The sequence below is a fragment of the Ahaetulla prasina genome, chromosome 1, assembly GCF_028640845.1.
Source record: "Ahaetulla prasina isolate Xishuangbanna chromosome 1, ASM2864084v1, whole genome shotgun sequence".
Lineage (NCBI taxonomy): Eukaryota > Metazoa > Chordata > Lepidosauria > Squamata > Colubridae > Ahaetulla > Ahaetulla prasina.
This window is the reverse complement of record NC_080539.1, coordinates 31,222,026-31,237,318: the sequence shown is the minus strand read 5'-3', so window position 1 is coordinate 31,237,318 and position 15,293 is coordinate 31,222,026. Positions and strand designations below refer to the sequence as shown.

Below are 15,293 nucleotides of genomic sequence, written 5' to 3'. Positions count from 1 at the left end.
GTTGATGACATCACAAGCAGTTGTACCTGGTGGTTATGTCACAATACCTGCCACAATGGCCGTAGTTCTGAGCAACCCAGAGCAGGGGAGCTTATTAGTGCTACCAGGCAGAGCATCCAAAGATAATACTGATATCTGATCAGATAAAATCTGATATTTTTTTATAATGGGAACTGACCACACCAAGTTGGTAAAAAAAAAAAAAAAAAGTCTTGCATTTTTCTTCTCTCCAGGTTATAGAGATGAGGAAAAAGGAGGCGCCCTACTTACTGCCTGAAGGTGTCTTTGTCGAGAAACCCAGGTATGAGAGCCGTTGTTAGCTTAGCACATGTTGATTATATCCCTACTGTAATTTAGATTAGTGCTTTTCAACCTCAGCAGTTTTAAGATGCATGGGCTTCAGCTTCCAGAATTGACTTGCTGTCTGGAGGAATTCTAAGAGTGGGTCTACACCACTTTGATAAGATTGAAAAACCTTAGTTTAGATAATGATGCTTTGAACAAGTGGGCTTTTCAACCCGCTTAATTATTCCATCATTTGCCCTCAGCTCTGTTTTTCACATGTGTCCTTCCTTTCCTGGAGACCAATTGGTGCATAATATGGGTACCTGAGGAGTCATTGAGACAGTCATGTGTTGTTTCTCTTGCTTTGACCCAAAGGCTGTCACGGAACCTGGATCACCTGGGCCCCGAGATTCTCTTCCGGCAGAGCAAGATCAGTGAAGTGCTGGGAGGGAGTGGCTACAATTCAGATCGGCTCAGCACACCTTACATCCCTCAGCTGACAGGTATGAGGGCAATGGGTCATATATTTTCTCTACTCAAGAATTTTATCATTATTTTTAGAATCAATTTCTGATGTGTTTTGACTTAAAAGTATTCCAAAGAGCCGAACTGATGAGGGTTGATTTTTCATTGTGGTCTTTGTGTTTCGTACAGCTGGGCTTTGCCCTCAAACAAAGCATTGTGTTTCACTTATCCCTCTCAACTTTAATGTACCTGCTGAAGGAATAACCATCTGCTATCTCCAAATCTAGGAGGCTCTAGCATCTTCAGCTACTTGGTCTTGATAGGATTGAATCAGAGAGAGATCCTTTCCAGCCAAGCCCACATAACCTCCAAACATTAGAATAGAACCTCAACAGCTTCACTTGGCCAGCCTAACATTGGCACATATAATTAATGAAATCTCAAACTGGCATATCATTTCACCCAGCCATTCCCTGTACATATTGAATAAAAGGTGAGAAAGAATTGCCCTGCGGTAATCTGCAAAGGAAGGACTCAGGGAGTGGCTTCTTACTCTATCCCTACCCCCAACTGTGTGAAGCACAGAGAACACCACAATAAAGATTGCTTTCTATAATTCTGATTCTTCAAGAATAAGAACTAGAGTTCTTATAATGAGCTGCGATGGCACAGTGGTTAGAATGCAGTAGTGCAGGTGTTGTGACCTAGGCCCAAGTAGTTATTACCAGACACAATCAGTCCTAAACAAACATATTTTATTAGAACAGCTGAGAATTACTTCCTTCTCAGCTTAGTCCAAATTAATTCCGAAACAAAGTCCTTCTGAAAAAGTCCTTTGGCCTTATCCCAAACCTTTGTCTTCTTTGGCACCCTGCCAAAGGTTTTTCTTGGCAAAAGTTCAGAAGCAAGAGACAACAAGAAACAAATGTAGCAAGACAAGAAACAAAATATAGCAACGTTGCTTTCCTACAAAGAGCCCAAGAGCCATTGCTGCTCTTTTAAGCCTTCTGGGTGGGGCCAATCTTCTCCTGGCCTTACTCCTGAGTCATCCTTTTTGCTTTAGCTGCTCTTGCCTTCTGGCAGCTCTTCGCATGCATGCACTAGGAACAGGCTCCTCATGTTCGTCTGCCTCTCTGCTATCCATCTCTGGAGGCTCCAGAGTCCACGTATTACTCCCAGATGGCCCTGACCCCATCTCTGCCTTTGACGCAGAGCCCTCATCTGGGCCTTCCCCTGACTCTAGGACTGTCCCATTACCCTCCCCAGCCTCCTCACTGTCTTACTCTGCTGCCAGCTCCACAAGCTACTGGCGGACCACAACAGCAGACTACTTCTGCTGCCTGCCAGTTGCCTGCAATTTGACAGTTCGAATCTCATCAGATTTAAGGTTGACTCAGCCTTCCATCCTTCCAAAGTCAGTAAAAGGAGGACCCAAATTGTTGGGGGCAATATGCTGACTCTGTAAACCCCTTATAGAGAGCTGTAAAGCACCGTGAAGCGGTATATAAGTCTAATAACAGAATAAAAGAATTGGAAGGAACCTTGGAGATCTTCAAGCCTCCTAGATTTCTAGACTAGTCTCCAAGTCTAGAAGTCATCTGTGTGCTTACACAGCCCACTTTATCAACCATGGCTTCTTGATGGAAAATTAGCTGAATTCAATTCCTTGCATTTGCCCAACATCTGAAGAGAGGACAAGAGGCTTTTTAGCTATTATGATAAAATGAAGATTGCCTTTTCCTGCTTAAGACTTAGAAGCATTCCAGAAAATGCTTTTTGAAAGCACAGAATTCAATTATGCGGCCTACTTGAAAAACTGCAGTTAAGAAAAACAAACTCTACTCTTTCTATATGTAATACAGCACTTCAGGACTAGCATAAACCAGAAATAAACTTACGCAGACCAGCAATTTTGGATAAATTATGCGATGTGTTCATTTTGCTTCATCCAGCGTTATTTATTGTGCAGGATTTGAGTTGCACAGCAACATCGCTTTATTTTTAACTCTTACATTTACAGGATACCCATTGCCATTCTTTCTTACCCATATTTAACTGAACATTTGCAATTTTCCTCTTACAGTTTTCTAAACCCTGTGGGTCTCTCACCCAAACAGAAAAAAAAAAGTGAAACAAAGTTGTATGGTCCATCAACCTCAAGAACTATGTGTTGTTGCTTTTGAGCGTGATATTTATCTTACCGGGAGGGGCACAGATCTGAGAATAGGCAAGGATTGGAAAGTCAATGTCTCTTTGGATTCATCCAGCGCATACTAGTTTAGAAGCAATGTTCATGGTTGCTTTGCACAGTCACACTTGTTCTTATGTAAACATTGGTTCAGATTTGGGGGGAAATAACCTCAGGGCTTGTAATTTTGCCAACAGCTGGCAATTCCTTCCTTTTGAAAGGAAGGGGGTTTTCCTTGAAAACTTCAAAGAAAATTGAGGACTTTGTAATCATAACTAATTCCCTAAAGCAAAGCACTTGCCTTGGTTTTAAAATTAGTTATTAGAGATGCAAAACCAAGGCACCTTTTATGGTCACAAGTTGTCCTACCTTTCAGGAGTGTTCTTTGCTTATAAACTTCCTGATTGCTTTTGCTTAAAACAGTCCTCTGAGTGGTCTTGGTGTTACAAAGAACATGTCACAGTATTTTTTAATTAAAGGATTACAGGCAAAAGGGCTAGGAAATTAAAGCAAGATTTCTCTGTCATGGAACTGCATGTGCCACAATTTAAGTGAATGCAGCCCCTTCACTATAACTATTTTGGCTCTCACTGTAGCCAAGAATCTCAAAGATAGCCGATCCAGGAAGCTGGATTAAGAGGAATCAGTATGCAACTCCTTGATTGGATTCACGCAACATGCCAAACTAAGCAAAAATTGGTTGGTTAATGATTCAACCTATTGAGGGAACTCATTATCTTAGTATCTTGTGTGAAATGGGCTATCATGTTGAGCTGTAAAACTATTTGTGCTATTGCGTATAGATGTTCAAAGAAACACACCAATTGTGTTTTGTTAACTAATATTGAGAGTTTAGCATATTGTGGAAATCCAGTCTCTCTAAGGCGGCATGTGTTTATTTATCAATCACTGTCACAGGACTGTTTGAGGAAACCAGGGCCAAATAATTCCTCCCGTTTTATAATTCCCTACAAAATGCTAGACACATAACCTTTCCAGCTGGGAAAGAAAATGATTTTATCTCCCTTTCTCCTATTAGATGAAGACAGACTGTCTAAGAGGAGGAGTATTGGAGAAACCATCTCTCTACAAGTTGAAGTGGAATCTAGAAATAGCCCTGAGAAAGAAGAGGTATGCCATTCTCAATGTACTCTTTTTTGGCTAGGCTCAGCAAACATAAACTGAATGAGAAATGGATGGTTGGGAACCTATTGCCAGCCCTGTGAGGTTCTCTTTGCTTATTCTGAATTTCTCTTCCCAACATCATACTTTTTGAGATGCGATTTTATTTTATATCTATCATGGAGCAGTTTTTAATGGACCTGATGATATTTCATGGACCTGACAATACTATACACTGGTTTATTGGATTCATTTGCCCAAACAATAAGAAATGGAGGGCTTTAAAACAGATAATCTGTAATAGGACCTTGATTGGGAAATAGTTGAAATACAGTGAAAATCTGTATTTATAGGTAGCAATAAATCAGGAGTCTGGCAGCACCGTTTCTGACTCACAGATTTTAATAAAAGGCATAAGCTTTTATGAGTTGCAACTCACTTCGTCAGATGCGTAGAGGTGCTGCCATATTGCTTCTGATTTTATGGTAGATCAAGGATAAGAACTTTTAATTCAAGATAATACTCAGTGGGTTTTTTCCCCTTCCTTCGAACTGGTGAGAAGCCCACGCTGGGTAATTATGAGAAGCCAAATGTTTTTTTTATTCTGGCATGTAAAAATGAAGCTTATGTACTTTCACATTGTTTCACTGTTTTTGTTCTGAATCTGTCATACTTGTATGTTCTTAGCTGTAAGACAGTTCATAGAAGTATGAGAATAAATCTTTTAAAACAAATGCTTTTCATTAATTAAACAAACTCCACAGTACAGTTTAAGAAAAGAAAATAATGGACTGATTATCAAATCCTAATCATACGTATGAAAATGGATTCCCTAGTAAGGTAGTAGAGTGTCTCCAACGCCTTGGGCCACCTAGAAGTTTGGCATGCAGCAAGGAGAAGAGTTTTGGGCAAGTGGCAGAATTGTTTAGAAGGGAGGTTTAGTTAGAGGGATGCAAAACAGACAAAGAATGTAGAAAAGGAAATTTATCATTTGTTGATATTCTTAGGGTAATACACAAATGATTCGTTTGATGAGTTAGTTCAATTTTTCTTCTATTAAATAAAGTTTCTCGATGACTACTATTCCTTTAGAGTATCATTTCTTTCTAAACCTCTGTTAGATTTTAACATACCTGGTTTCTAACATACTCTTTCTCTACCCTTGTCTGTTGTGTTCTTCCCATCAATCCCCCAAAGAGAGCACCAGCTGAAGAGATCACTTATGAAACCCTCAAGAAAGCAATTGGTAAGTCTCTTCATGGCAGTCTCTGCATACTATTTCTGCTAAAACTAGATTGACTTGGGGAGGGACTTTTGAAAATCTCTGATCTAATTAACGCCTTCCATCCTTCTCCTAGTCTATATAGGCATCCCAGAATAATAGCACAGCAATTAGAACCAGCTGGAGGAATCTTTAAAAATTAAGACAAATTCTGCTTTCAATTTAAGCCAGGAAGCTGAACTCAAGTTTAAATGGGCAGGATTTTAATCCTACTCCTCCCCAATCGTTCATTTCTCTTGCTTTCTTGTTAGTCGACAGCGTTGCTGTAGAGGAACAAGAGCGGGAAAGGAGACGGCAGGTAGTTGAAAAATTCCAGAAAGCTCCGTTTGAAGAAATTGCAGCACATTGTGGGGCCCGAGTAAGTATCAGGTTTTCCTATTGTGTCCCCTCTCTCCTGCTCTGCCTGCCTATATTGTTTCCCTTGGTGTATGCTGGGGAACAATCCTCGTACGGAGGATTGCATTTCTTGAAAGAAGTAGGAGATTGAATAAGGAAATCATACCACATGTCAATGCAAGAGAAGTGTGTTTTATTTGTATTGTAACTTATCCTTGATGCTTCTTTATGTGTTGATTCAGCTTGATAAAAGTTAAATAAGATAATTTTTCCTAATTTTCTTGCTCAGGCAGATCAGTAACAATGTATAACAGGTTGTAGAATGCCCCAAGGTGAGACATCATCACGTTTCCTCAATTATGATGTCACCTCTGTCTCATTGTAGTTCACTGCTAAGACAAGCTGAAATAGTTTTAGGTGTTCCACAATGGAAGTGATGTTTTTTGTGCTAGGTCAGCACAATCTATGCAGATGATGTAGGCAGAGGTGGGTTTCAGCAGGTTCTGACCAGTTCTGGACAACCGGTAGCAGAAATTTTGAGTAGTTCGGAGAACCGGTAGTAAAAATTCTGACTGGCCCCGCTCCCATCTATTCTCTGCCTCCTGAGTCCCAGCTCATTGGGAGGAAATGGGGATTTTGCAGTATCCTTTCCCTGGAGTGGAGTGGGAATGGAGATTTTACAGTATCCATCCTCTGCCACGCCCACCAAGCCACACCCACAGAACCGGTAGTAAAAAAATTTGAAACCCACCACTGGATGTAGGGCAATATTGGCGAACCTTTTCAGCACTGAGTGCTGAAACTGGAGTGTGTGTTCACGCAAGTCCACATGCTGGAAACTGGAAGAGCAGTTGGTTTCTGGTGCGCACATGTGTGCTAGCCACCTGGCCTTCTGGTTTCTGGTGTGCATGCATGTGCGAAAACCAGCTGGTCTTCCACATGCGTGCACCAGAAACCAGAAGAGTGTCAATGAAGCGCCCCCCCCACAGCCCACCACCGAGAACAAGCCAGCACAGCACTCCTCCTTCCGTCAGTTCTGCCAAGGAAGCGCAACTGCTTCCTGGCCGGCACACCTCTTACCCCGGCGCCCAACAGACGTCCCTCCCGAAACAGGCACGTAAAAAGGATAAAAAAGAAATCCTTTCAGTTCAGTTTAACTACTGGTCTGTTTCCACAGATAAAAGAGGTGCCTTATTCTGGAACTTTTTTTCAACTTCACAGTCCTATAGCTCTGCTCCCACCTCACTAGTGATCACATCCGACTTAGCTTCCCATGGAGCAGACAAAGACTAATCGGCTCATGCGAAAAACAGCACGATCCTGAGCCACAATGGATAGTTATTCTGGTGCCATAAATCACCACTATCCCAAAAGTTAAAATCCCTAAGATGAATAAAATAAAAGATTTTTCCAGAGTGCTCCTACTTACTCTGAAATAAGATACCACCAATACCACTGTAATTGTAGAGCTGCTCGCGAAAAGGTTGGGAAAGCAAGGTGGTGGTGGGGAATTGTAGTAAATTTAATTTAAATAATTTTCTTATAGAGCCATAAAAAAATAAGTAGAACTTGATGCAAACTCTCATGAAAAAAAAAACTCTTTGTTTTTTCCATTTGGCAGTACTTAAAATCAATGTGATATTCTTATTGCAGGCAACTCTTCTACAGAGCAAGCTCAACCAGATTTTTGAAATCACAATACGGTAAGGGAAGGTGACATAACTTTCTCCTCAGGGATATCCAGGCAGCAGATTTCTAGGAGAAATAGCAATGTTAGTGGTTCATCAAGACAGCAAGATTGGCAATAAAGGACCTGAATAGATGTGAAGTAAGGAAGGATGCTTTAGATCAGGGGTCTCCAACCTTGGTCCCTTTAAGACTTGTGGACTTCAACTTCCAGAGTTCCTCCGCCAGCTTTGTTGGCTGAGGGACTCTGGGAGTTGAAGTCCACAAGTCTTAAAGGGACCAAGGTTGGAGACCCCTGCTTTAGATCCTCTGTAGGCATCCTCTTAAACCAATTGGCTTCTTCCTAAAGAACATTTGCCTTTTATGGGATCCTACAGCAATTAGTTTGCTCAAGGAAAATCTCTATTTATTTTTGCTCTTTGTAGCATCTAGTAGTAATGAGTTCCACCAAGTACTCGAGCTTCTGCAATAAGCATTAGTTACCCAAAGGTTTTTTCATTGTAAAGATCACAGCCCCAAAAAGCCAACTTTTCAAACTTTTCCCTTGACTAACATGTTGGTATGATTCATAATTCACATGGGATGGGGGGATAGGAAAGCTTTCCTCTTTCCTCAAATAATGATTCACTGCTCTTGCTTCTTGCTCTTCCTTCCCAGTTGGCGGAACAAAATTTCCCACCTCATTCTGTAGTTTAGTTTTTGGGACAGTTGCTATTTTCTTTTTCTCGAGCTCTTAAGATGTCTTGTGCCTTCCTGTCCCTACACACTTGTTCTCCTGTCTTCCTGTCCCCTTCCATTGCAGACCCCCTCCCAGTCCCTCTGGAACCATCACAGCTGCTTATGGCCAGCCTCAGAACCACTCCATCCCGGTGTATGAGATGAAGTTCCCAGATCTGTGTGTCTACTGAGCCAGACTGCATGCCAAGACGAAGCTGAACAACAAATCCTCCTGGGCCATGCTGAATGCTATCACGCCGCCTTTGTGAGCTGCAGGGAGCTCCTGGGGCCAGGGAGCAACCACTCAACATCCCTTTCAAGCAAGAGGGTTGGACATTTCCCTTAGAGTCCACTCACTTGTACTTGGTTTCTCTCCCTTCTTCGTGCTCAACCCGTGTTCCGTCATGGCAAAAGCCACAAAGCGCATCCCCCAAAGCCTTTTATAGACTGTGGGAAAAGGTGGCAATTTCTTTTGCTTCCTTTTTCTAGAAGCTGTTTTAATAGTGTTGAAGAATTGAATGTTTCCTCTCTCTGGTAAAAGCGTGTGTTGATAATCCATTACATAAAATGAATTTATTCTCTGTGGGTCTGTCTCATTTATGTGTGTGCTTCCTTGTTCAGAGTAATTCCCCTGGATTTTTTTCCTCTCCTCTCCTCTCCTCTCCTCTCCTCTCCTCTCCTCTCCTCTCCTCTCCTCTCCTCTCCTCTCCTCTCTTCAAAACTGAAATTTTACTCTTCATTTCAAATGTAATGAAAGCAAAGGCAATTTTTGGTGCCCAGGTATACTTAATCTTTTGGAGAACATGGTGGTACAAGGCCATGCCACATGCGTGTGGATAGACGTGCAGATGTATTCTTTTAGCAATATTAAGAGTACTCAGTGCTCTTCTTCCATTAACATAATGGCAGGAAGGCTTTTTAGCAAGGTGGGGGAGAGGTTTAAATAATAAATAACCAAATAACCAAGATGGCAGCTACAATAGATGCACTGCTCCTTTTCTTAAACCCATCATCCTTTTTACAGGTGATACTTCACCTGCACTGTTGTAGGCTCCATCCTGACTATGGCTGAAGTTTCATATACTATTAAATGGGAGCGGGGTGGTGGTGGTGGAGAGAAGGATGATTGAGGGCCTGCATACAATCCTGGGACTTCAAGTTTTCTAATTTTTAAAATTTGCAGAAAACTGTTCCACTCTAATGAAAAAGAAAAAGAAAACATCAATTCACATTGTTTGGGAGGAACAAAGAGAAAGTATAACCATATATATAAAGGATAACTATCTGTCTGAGATGATGTAGGGTTTCCTGCCTGGGCAGGGGGTTGGACTAGAAGGCCTCCAAGGTCCCTTCCAACTCGTTGTTGTTGTTGTTGTTGTTGTTGTTGTTATTATAAACTATAGGGAGGAGCTGCAGGAAATGTGCTGCTCATTAAATGTTCAGCTGTGGCAGAAAATACCAACTTTTTAAAACTAAAGGAGTTTTTTTTCCTACAAAGTTGATCATCCATATAGAGAAAAATGTTCCTTACAGCCTTGTGGTATCTCTGAAGGAGTGGAAGTTGCATGTGACCAAGAATTATTATTCTATCCACTGGAATGTATTCCTAACCAAGATTACACAAAAATTGTGAAATGTGTATTATGATGTCACAGCACCTCTGACCTTTCATATTAGTGGTTGTAATTTTGCATACAGACAGGGAAAAATGAATTGAGCTAGTGCCAAAATGTAATGATGGGATTCAGTAATAGGGCCCATACGTTCGAAAACGGAGCTTGCAAGGGCCACAAGCTCCGTTTTCACTGTCAGAGCGCTCAGGCCACCACAGGCGCCCCGACAGAAGTGACGTTAAGCTGGCCATGCCCACCCCGGCCCCCAAGGTCAAACACAACCTTGACGCAGCCCTCAACCATTGAGCAATTTATACTGCTGAATAAATAATTGAAATCTGCTATCCACTGAAATTGCATTTATATATTTAGACATATTTAATTCCCAACCATTAGTTGAGGTATAGCCCACCGCTTCAAGGTAAAGTGTGACTGCACTAGAAACAGGTGGAACATTTCCAACTTAGATAATATTTCATTCTGTTTGTATGGTGATATTTAAGAAAGCTTGAAATAGCATAGATTTTGTAATTGTGGTATTTAAGCTACCCAATATGCATTTTATGTGGGGGAGCAGATGGCATTAGATATTAGCTGAAGCTGTTTTACTGTTGATCTTCCCAAAGGTAATTTGTAGATAGGGACAGAGTTCATTTATTTTTGAATAAAGTTATCTTGAGTGCCCTTTTCAAATAAATGTTAAATGTTACCAATTTGGATCTTTAAGAGAGTAAAGCTTAACAATATTTAAAGCATGAAATTGAAAGAAAAAGAAAAAGAAATATGATCCTTCCTGAATGGCCACACTACTTAGTTTATCCGTACAGAAGATTTAATGTTTTATTTATTTATTTATTTTATTTATATTTTTTATTTATTTTTATTTGTCAAGCATTTATAAGATAACAGATATAACTATAAACATGATTATGAATACATAAAATGAATACCATTAAAGGGAACATTAGGACAGGGACGGTAGGCACGTTGGTGTGCTTATGCATGCCTCTTAGGAATGGGGTGAGGTCGACAATAGACAGTCTTAGATTAAAGTTTGGGGGGCTTGGGGAAGAAACCATAGTGCATTCCAGGTAGTGCATTCCAGGCATTGACCACTCTGTTACTGAAGTCATGTTTTCTGCAATCAAGTTTGGAGAGGTTTACCTTAACTTTGTATGTATTGCATGCTCGTTTATTGTTGCAGTTGAAGCTGAAGTAGTCATTGACAGGTAGGACGTTAGAGCAGATAATTTTGTGTACTACGCTTAGATCAGGTCAAAGGTGGCATAGTTCTAAATTGCCTAAGCCCAAACTTTCAAGCCTGGTGGTGTTATATTGTGGGTTCAGGTGCCAGCAAGGTGTAGGCAGGACTCTGAATAGCAGGTAATTTACTTTATTAACCTTAACATATCTGGCGATTATTATTAATGAAGGTTTGGAACCGAGGGAGGTCACTGTCCCGCAGATAGCCGGATGTGAGTCTCTCCTTGTGAAGTGGGGTCAGGGGATGCAGGTGGGCTTGTTGATTACGTACCTGGCTCCTTGCTGCGTGGCAACAGCCCTGCCTGAGCTGCTGGAGGTGGTGGCCGGGACGGCGGTTGATACCCCCAGACTTATGGTTGTGGGGGATTTCAACCTGCCGTCGGTTGGTGAATCATCGACGGCAGCTTGGGAGTTCATGGCTTCCATGACGGCCTTGGGCCTGACCCAGTTAGTTACTGGTCCTACACACAGGGGGGAAAACACACTGGATCTGATTTTTGTCTCGGGACAGTGGTTGAATGATCTAGAACTAGGGGACTTAGTCATTAACCCCCTGTCATGGTCTGATCATTCGCTCCTTCAACTCGACTTCAGACCGCCAACCCACACCGCAGGGAGACGGAATCGATTCGTTGGTTCCGTCCCAGGCGCCTGATGGACCTGGAGAGGTTCCTGACAGAGCTTGGGCCATTTCCTGAGGAGCAGGCTCATGGCTCGGCGGAAGAACTAGTCGCTGCCTGGGAAAGGTCAGCGGCTGGGGCTCTGGACTGAGTCGTGCCTTTGCGGCCTCTGACCCGGCGCCGATCTCGACCAGCTCCTTGGTACTCCGAGGAGCTGAGAGAGATGAAGCGCCGGAAAAGACGCCTAGAGAGTGTTTGGAGGGCTACCCGTTCTGAACCTGATCGAACACTAGTTAGGTCTCATATTCAGACCTATCTGGTGGCGATAAGAGTGGCAAAATGTGAGTATTTTTCCACTCTTATTGCATGGCAGATAATCGCCCAGCCGCCCTGTTTAGAGTGACCTGCTCCCTACTTCATCAGGGGGCGCGGGAGGACCCCTTACAGGGTCGTGCTGAGGACTTTGGACAATATCTGCACGATAAAATCGCTCAGATTCGGGATAGGCTGGACTCTGATAGGGTGGTTTCAGGTGGGATGACAGAGGATGTTCTTGGTGAGGTTATCTGGGATGAGGTTGAAGGCTACCACATGTTTATTGGACCCGTGTCCCTCCTGGTTGGTACTGGCCACACAGGAGGTTGCACGAGGCTGGTTACAGGGAATTGTAAATGCTTCTTTGAGGGAGGGTGTCTTCCCGTCCGCCTTGAAGGAGGCAGTGGTGAGGCCCCTCCTCAAGAAGCCTTCCCTGGATCCAGCTGTTTTATCAAACTACCGTCCTGTCTCCAACCTTCGTTTCTTGGCGAAGGTTGTTGAGAGTGTGGTGGCACGACAACTCCTTCGGTACCTGAAGGAAACTGTCTATTTAGACCCGTTCCAGTCCAGCTTCCGACCTGGTTACAGCACGGAGACAGCTTTGGTCGCGTTGATTGATGATCTCTGGAGGGCCCAGGATAGGGATTGTTCCTCTGTCCTGGTCCTATTAGACCTCTCTGCGGCTTTTGATACCATTGACCATGGTATCCTGCTGCGATTATTAGACGGATTGGGAGTGGGGGGCACCGTTTTTCAGTGGTTCTCCTCCTATCTCTCTGACCGGTCGCAGACGGTGTTGGCAGGGGAGCAGAGGTCGACCGCGAGGCACCTCACTTGTGGGGTGCCGCAGGGGTCGGTTCTCTCGCCTCTCCTGTTCAACATCTATATGAAGCCGCTAGGGGAGATCATCCGTGGTTTTGGGGTGCAGTATCATCAGTACGCTGATGATACTCAGCTGTACGTCTCCACCCCGGACCACCCCAATGAAGCCGTCAACGTGATGCCCCAGTGTTTGGAGGCCGTGCGGGTCTGGATGGGGAGGAACAGGCTTCGACTCAATCCCTCCAAGACTGAGTGGCTGTGGATGCCGGCGTCCCACTACAGTCAGATGGTTCCATCGCTGGCTGTTGGTGCAGAGTCATTGGCCCCTATGGAGAGGGTTCACAACTTGGGTGTTCTCCTGGATGCTCGGCTGTCATTAGAAGATCACATGATGGCCGTTGCCAGAGGAGCCTTTTGTCAGATACGCCTGATTTGCCAGTTGCGCCTCTTCATAGACCGGGATGCCTTGTGCACAGTCACTCACGCCCTTGTCACTTCCCGCCTGGACTACTCTAGCGCTCTCTACATGGGGCTCCCCTTGAAGGGCACTCGGAGGCTCCAACTGGTCCAGAATGCGGCTGCACGGGTGATAGAGGGAGCCACTCGTGGCTCCCATATAACACCTCTCCTGCGCAGGCTGCACTGGTTGCCGGTGGTCTTCCAGGTGCAATTCAAGGTGTTGGTAACCACCTTTAAAGCGCTCCATGGCTTAGAACCGGGGTATTTACGGGACCGCCTGCTGCCACCGGTGGCCTCCCATCGACCTGTGCGCTCCCACAGGGAGGGTCTCCTCAAGGTGCCGTCAGCCAAACAATGTCGGCTGGCGACCCCCAGGGAGAGAGCTTTCTCTGTGGGGGCTCCTACCCTCTGGAATGAGCTTCCTCCGGGGTTACGATCACTCCCCGACCTCCGGACCTTCCGACACGAGCTCAAGACTCTCTTATTTCATCGTGCAGGGCTAGCCTAATGTGTTTTAACTGGGGTTTTATTATTTGATTTTAATAACTTAATTTTAATTGTTAGCCAAAATTTAATCAGATTTTTACGGTGTTTTTAATTTATCTATGTATATTGTATGAATTCTGTTTTACGTTGGCTGTGAACCGCCCTGAGTCCTTCGGGAGAAGGGTGTTATAGAAATTTAATCAATTCAATTCAATTCAATTCAACAGTAGTGACAAATACAAACAAACAAAAAATTCTCTCCCTCTCTGTTGACAGCCCTTTTTCACCAGCTGTCAACTGGCTTAGCCAATCAACACAGAGAAGTACTATCCTCGTTCTCCACTAGGGGAATGGACCGTGGCAGGGGGAAGAACTTAGAACACTACACCCCTTCCCACCATGTTCGCGCAGACGTAGTCTCAAAGATACGCTGGGCGTCGCCTGATTCAGCTAGAACATCTGGGCCCTGAAGCCTGCAACAACTCGTTTATTGGTGGTTTCTCGCCCTGTGCTGGATTATAACTAGGTCTCTCATCTATTGGATAGTCAGAACTTTCGGGACTCTTCCCGCCGGCGGCAGGTAAGTGTCCTGTTTCACGTTCCTCTGCTTCTCGGAGTTCAGCTGGGTTTGGGTTGCTCGTTGCCTTGCTATTTGGCTCTATTGGCGTTCCCTCTCCCTCGTTATCATCACTTTGTTGTTGTGTTGCAACAAGCCATCTCATCCTGAGTTGATCCCTATGGCGCCTCCAAAACTGGCCCTGACCTATATCTACCCTATACGAACATGGCCCGGTTATGTCTACTATTTTTCCAGGTATCCATAATGGTTGCCCCCCATAGTTCCTGGCGTAAACCGCGTCATTTAATTGAAATGGCTTGTGCATGCTGATTGAATCTAATGGTTTGCTAGGGGCATACTGGGGATGCAGCCGTAGTGTGATTCTTAGTTTCTGGCCCATTAGAATCTCGGCTGGACTCTTGTTAGTGGTCGGGCATGGCGTGGTATGCTGCACTAACAAATACTCATCAATCCTTTCCTGCTAATTTCCTGGGCCCAGTCTCTGTAATGCTTCTTTTGCGGACCTAATGGCTCGTTCCGCCAATCCGTTACTAGATGGATGGAACGGGGCAATCAAACAATGTCTAATTCCCAGCCTAGCCAAGAATGTTTCAAATAAGGTGGCCATAAATTGGGGGCCATTATCTGACACTAGTATGTCAGGTAACCCATGCGTGGCAAATATTCTCCGGAGGGTTTTAATTACGACCTCTGCTGTGGTAGAGTGCATAATAATTACCTCCACCCACTTTAAATAAGAATCAGCCAACACTAAGAACATCTGCCCCTGCATAGGCCTGCCAAATCAATATGCACTCAAGACCAGGGGCCCCTGGGCTCCTCCCATTCCCTCGGTTGGTCTTTGGGTGGCATAGATCTAGTTTCTTGGCACTTTTGACAGGTTGAGACCCATTGGGTGATATCCCTGTCAAAATGGGGCCACCACATATAACAGCAGCCCAGGGCCTTCATCCTAACAATTCCGGGATGGCCCTGATGTAATGTAGTCAGCACCGATTTCCTCAGAGGGGGAGGAACGACCACCCGATGACCCCATAAGAGGCAACCCCGTTGA

At 44.0% G+C, this 15,293-nt stretch overlaps 1 protein-coding gene across 6 annotated transcripts in view; it reads left to right on the top strand.

Annotated features, from left to right (window-relative positions):
* The window catches only part of EFR3B (EFR3 homolog B), a 140,296-nt gene extending 131,630 nt beyond the window's left edge, over nucleotides 1–8,666 (top strand). For all 6 annotated transcript variants that reach the window (XM_058164742.1, XM_058164744.1, XM_058164743.1 and 3 more), the window contains 7 exons: nucleotides 234–301; nucleotides 661–788; nucleotides 3,978–4,069; nucleotides 5,258–5,306; nucleotides 5,594–5,700; nucleotides 7,332–7,381; nucleotides 8,167–8,666. In XM_058164742.1, the coding sequence (XP_058020725.1) occupies nucleotides 234–301; nucleotides 661–788; nucleotides 3,978–4,069; nucleotides 5,258–5,306; nucleotides 5,594–5,700; nucleotides 7,332–7,381; nucleotides 8,167–8,272 (600 nt within the window). In that variant the 3' untranslated portion in view covers nucleotides 8,273–8,666. The remainder of the gene's footprint in view (nucleotides 1–233; nucleotides 302–660; nucleotides 789–3,977; nucleotides 4,070–5,257; nucleotides 5,307–5,593; nucleotides 5,701–7,331; nucleotides 7,382–8,166) is intronic.
* The last annotated feature ends 6,627 nt before the right edge of the window (nucleotides 8,667–15,293 follow it).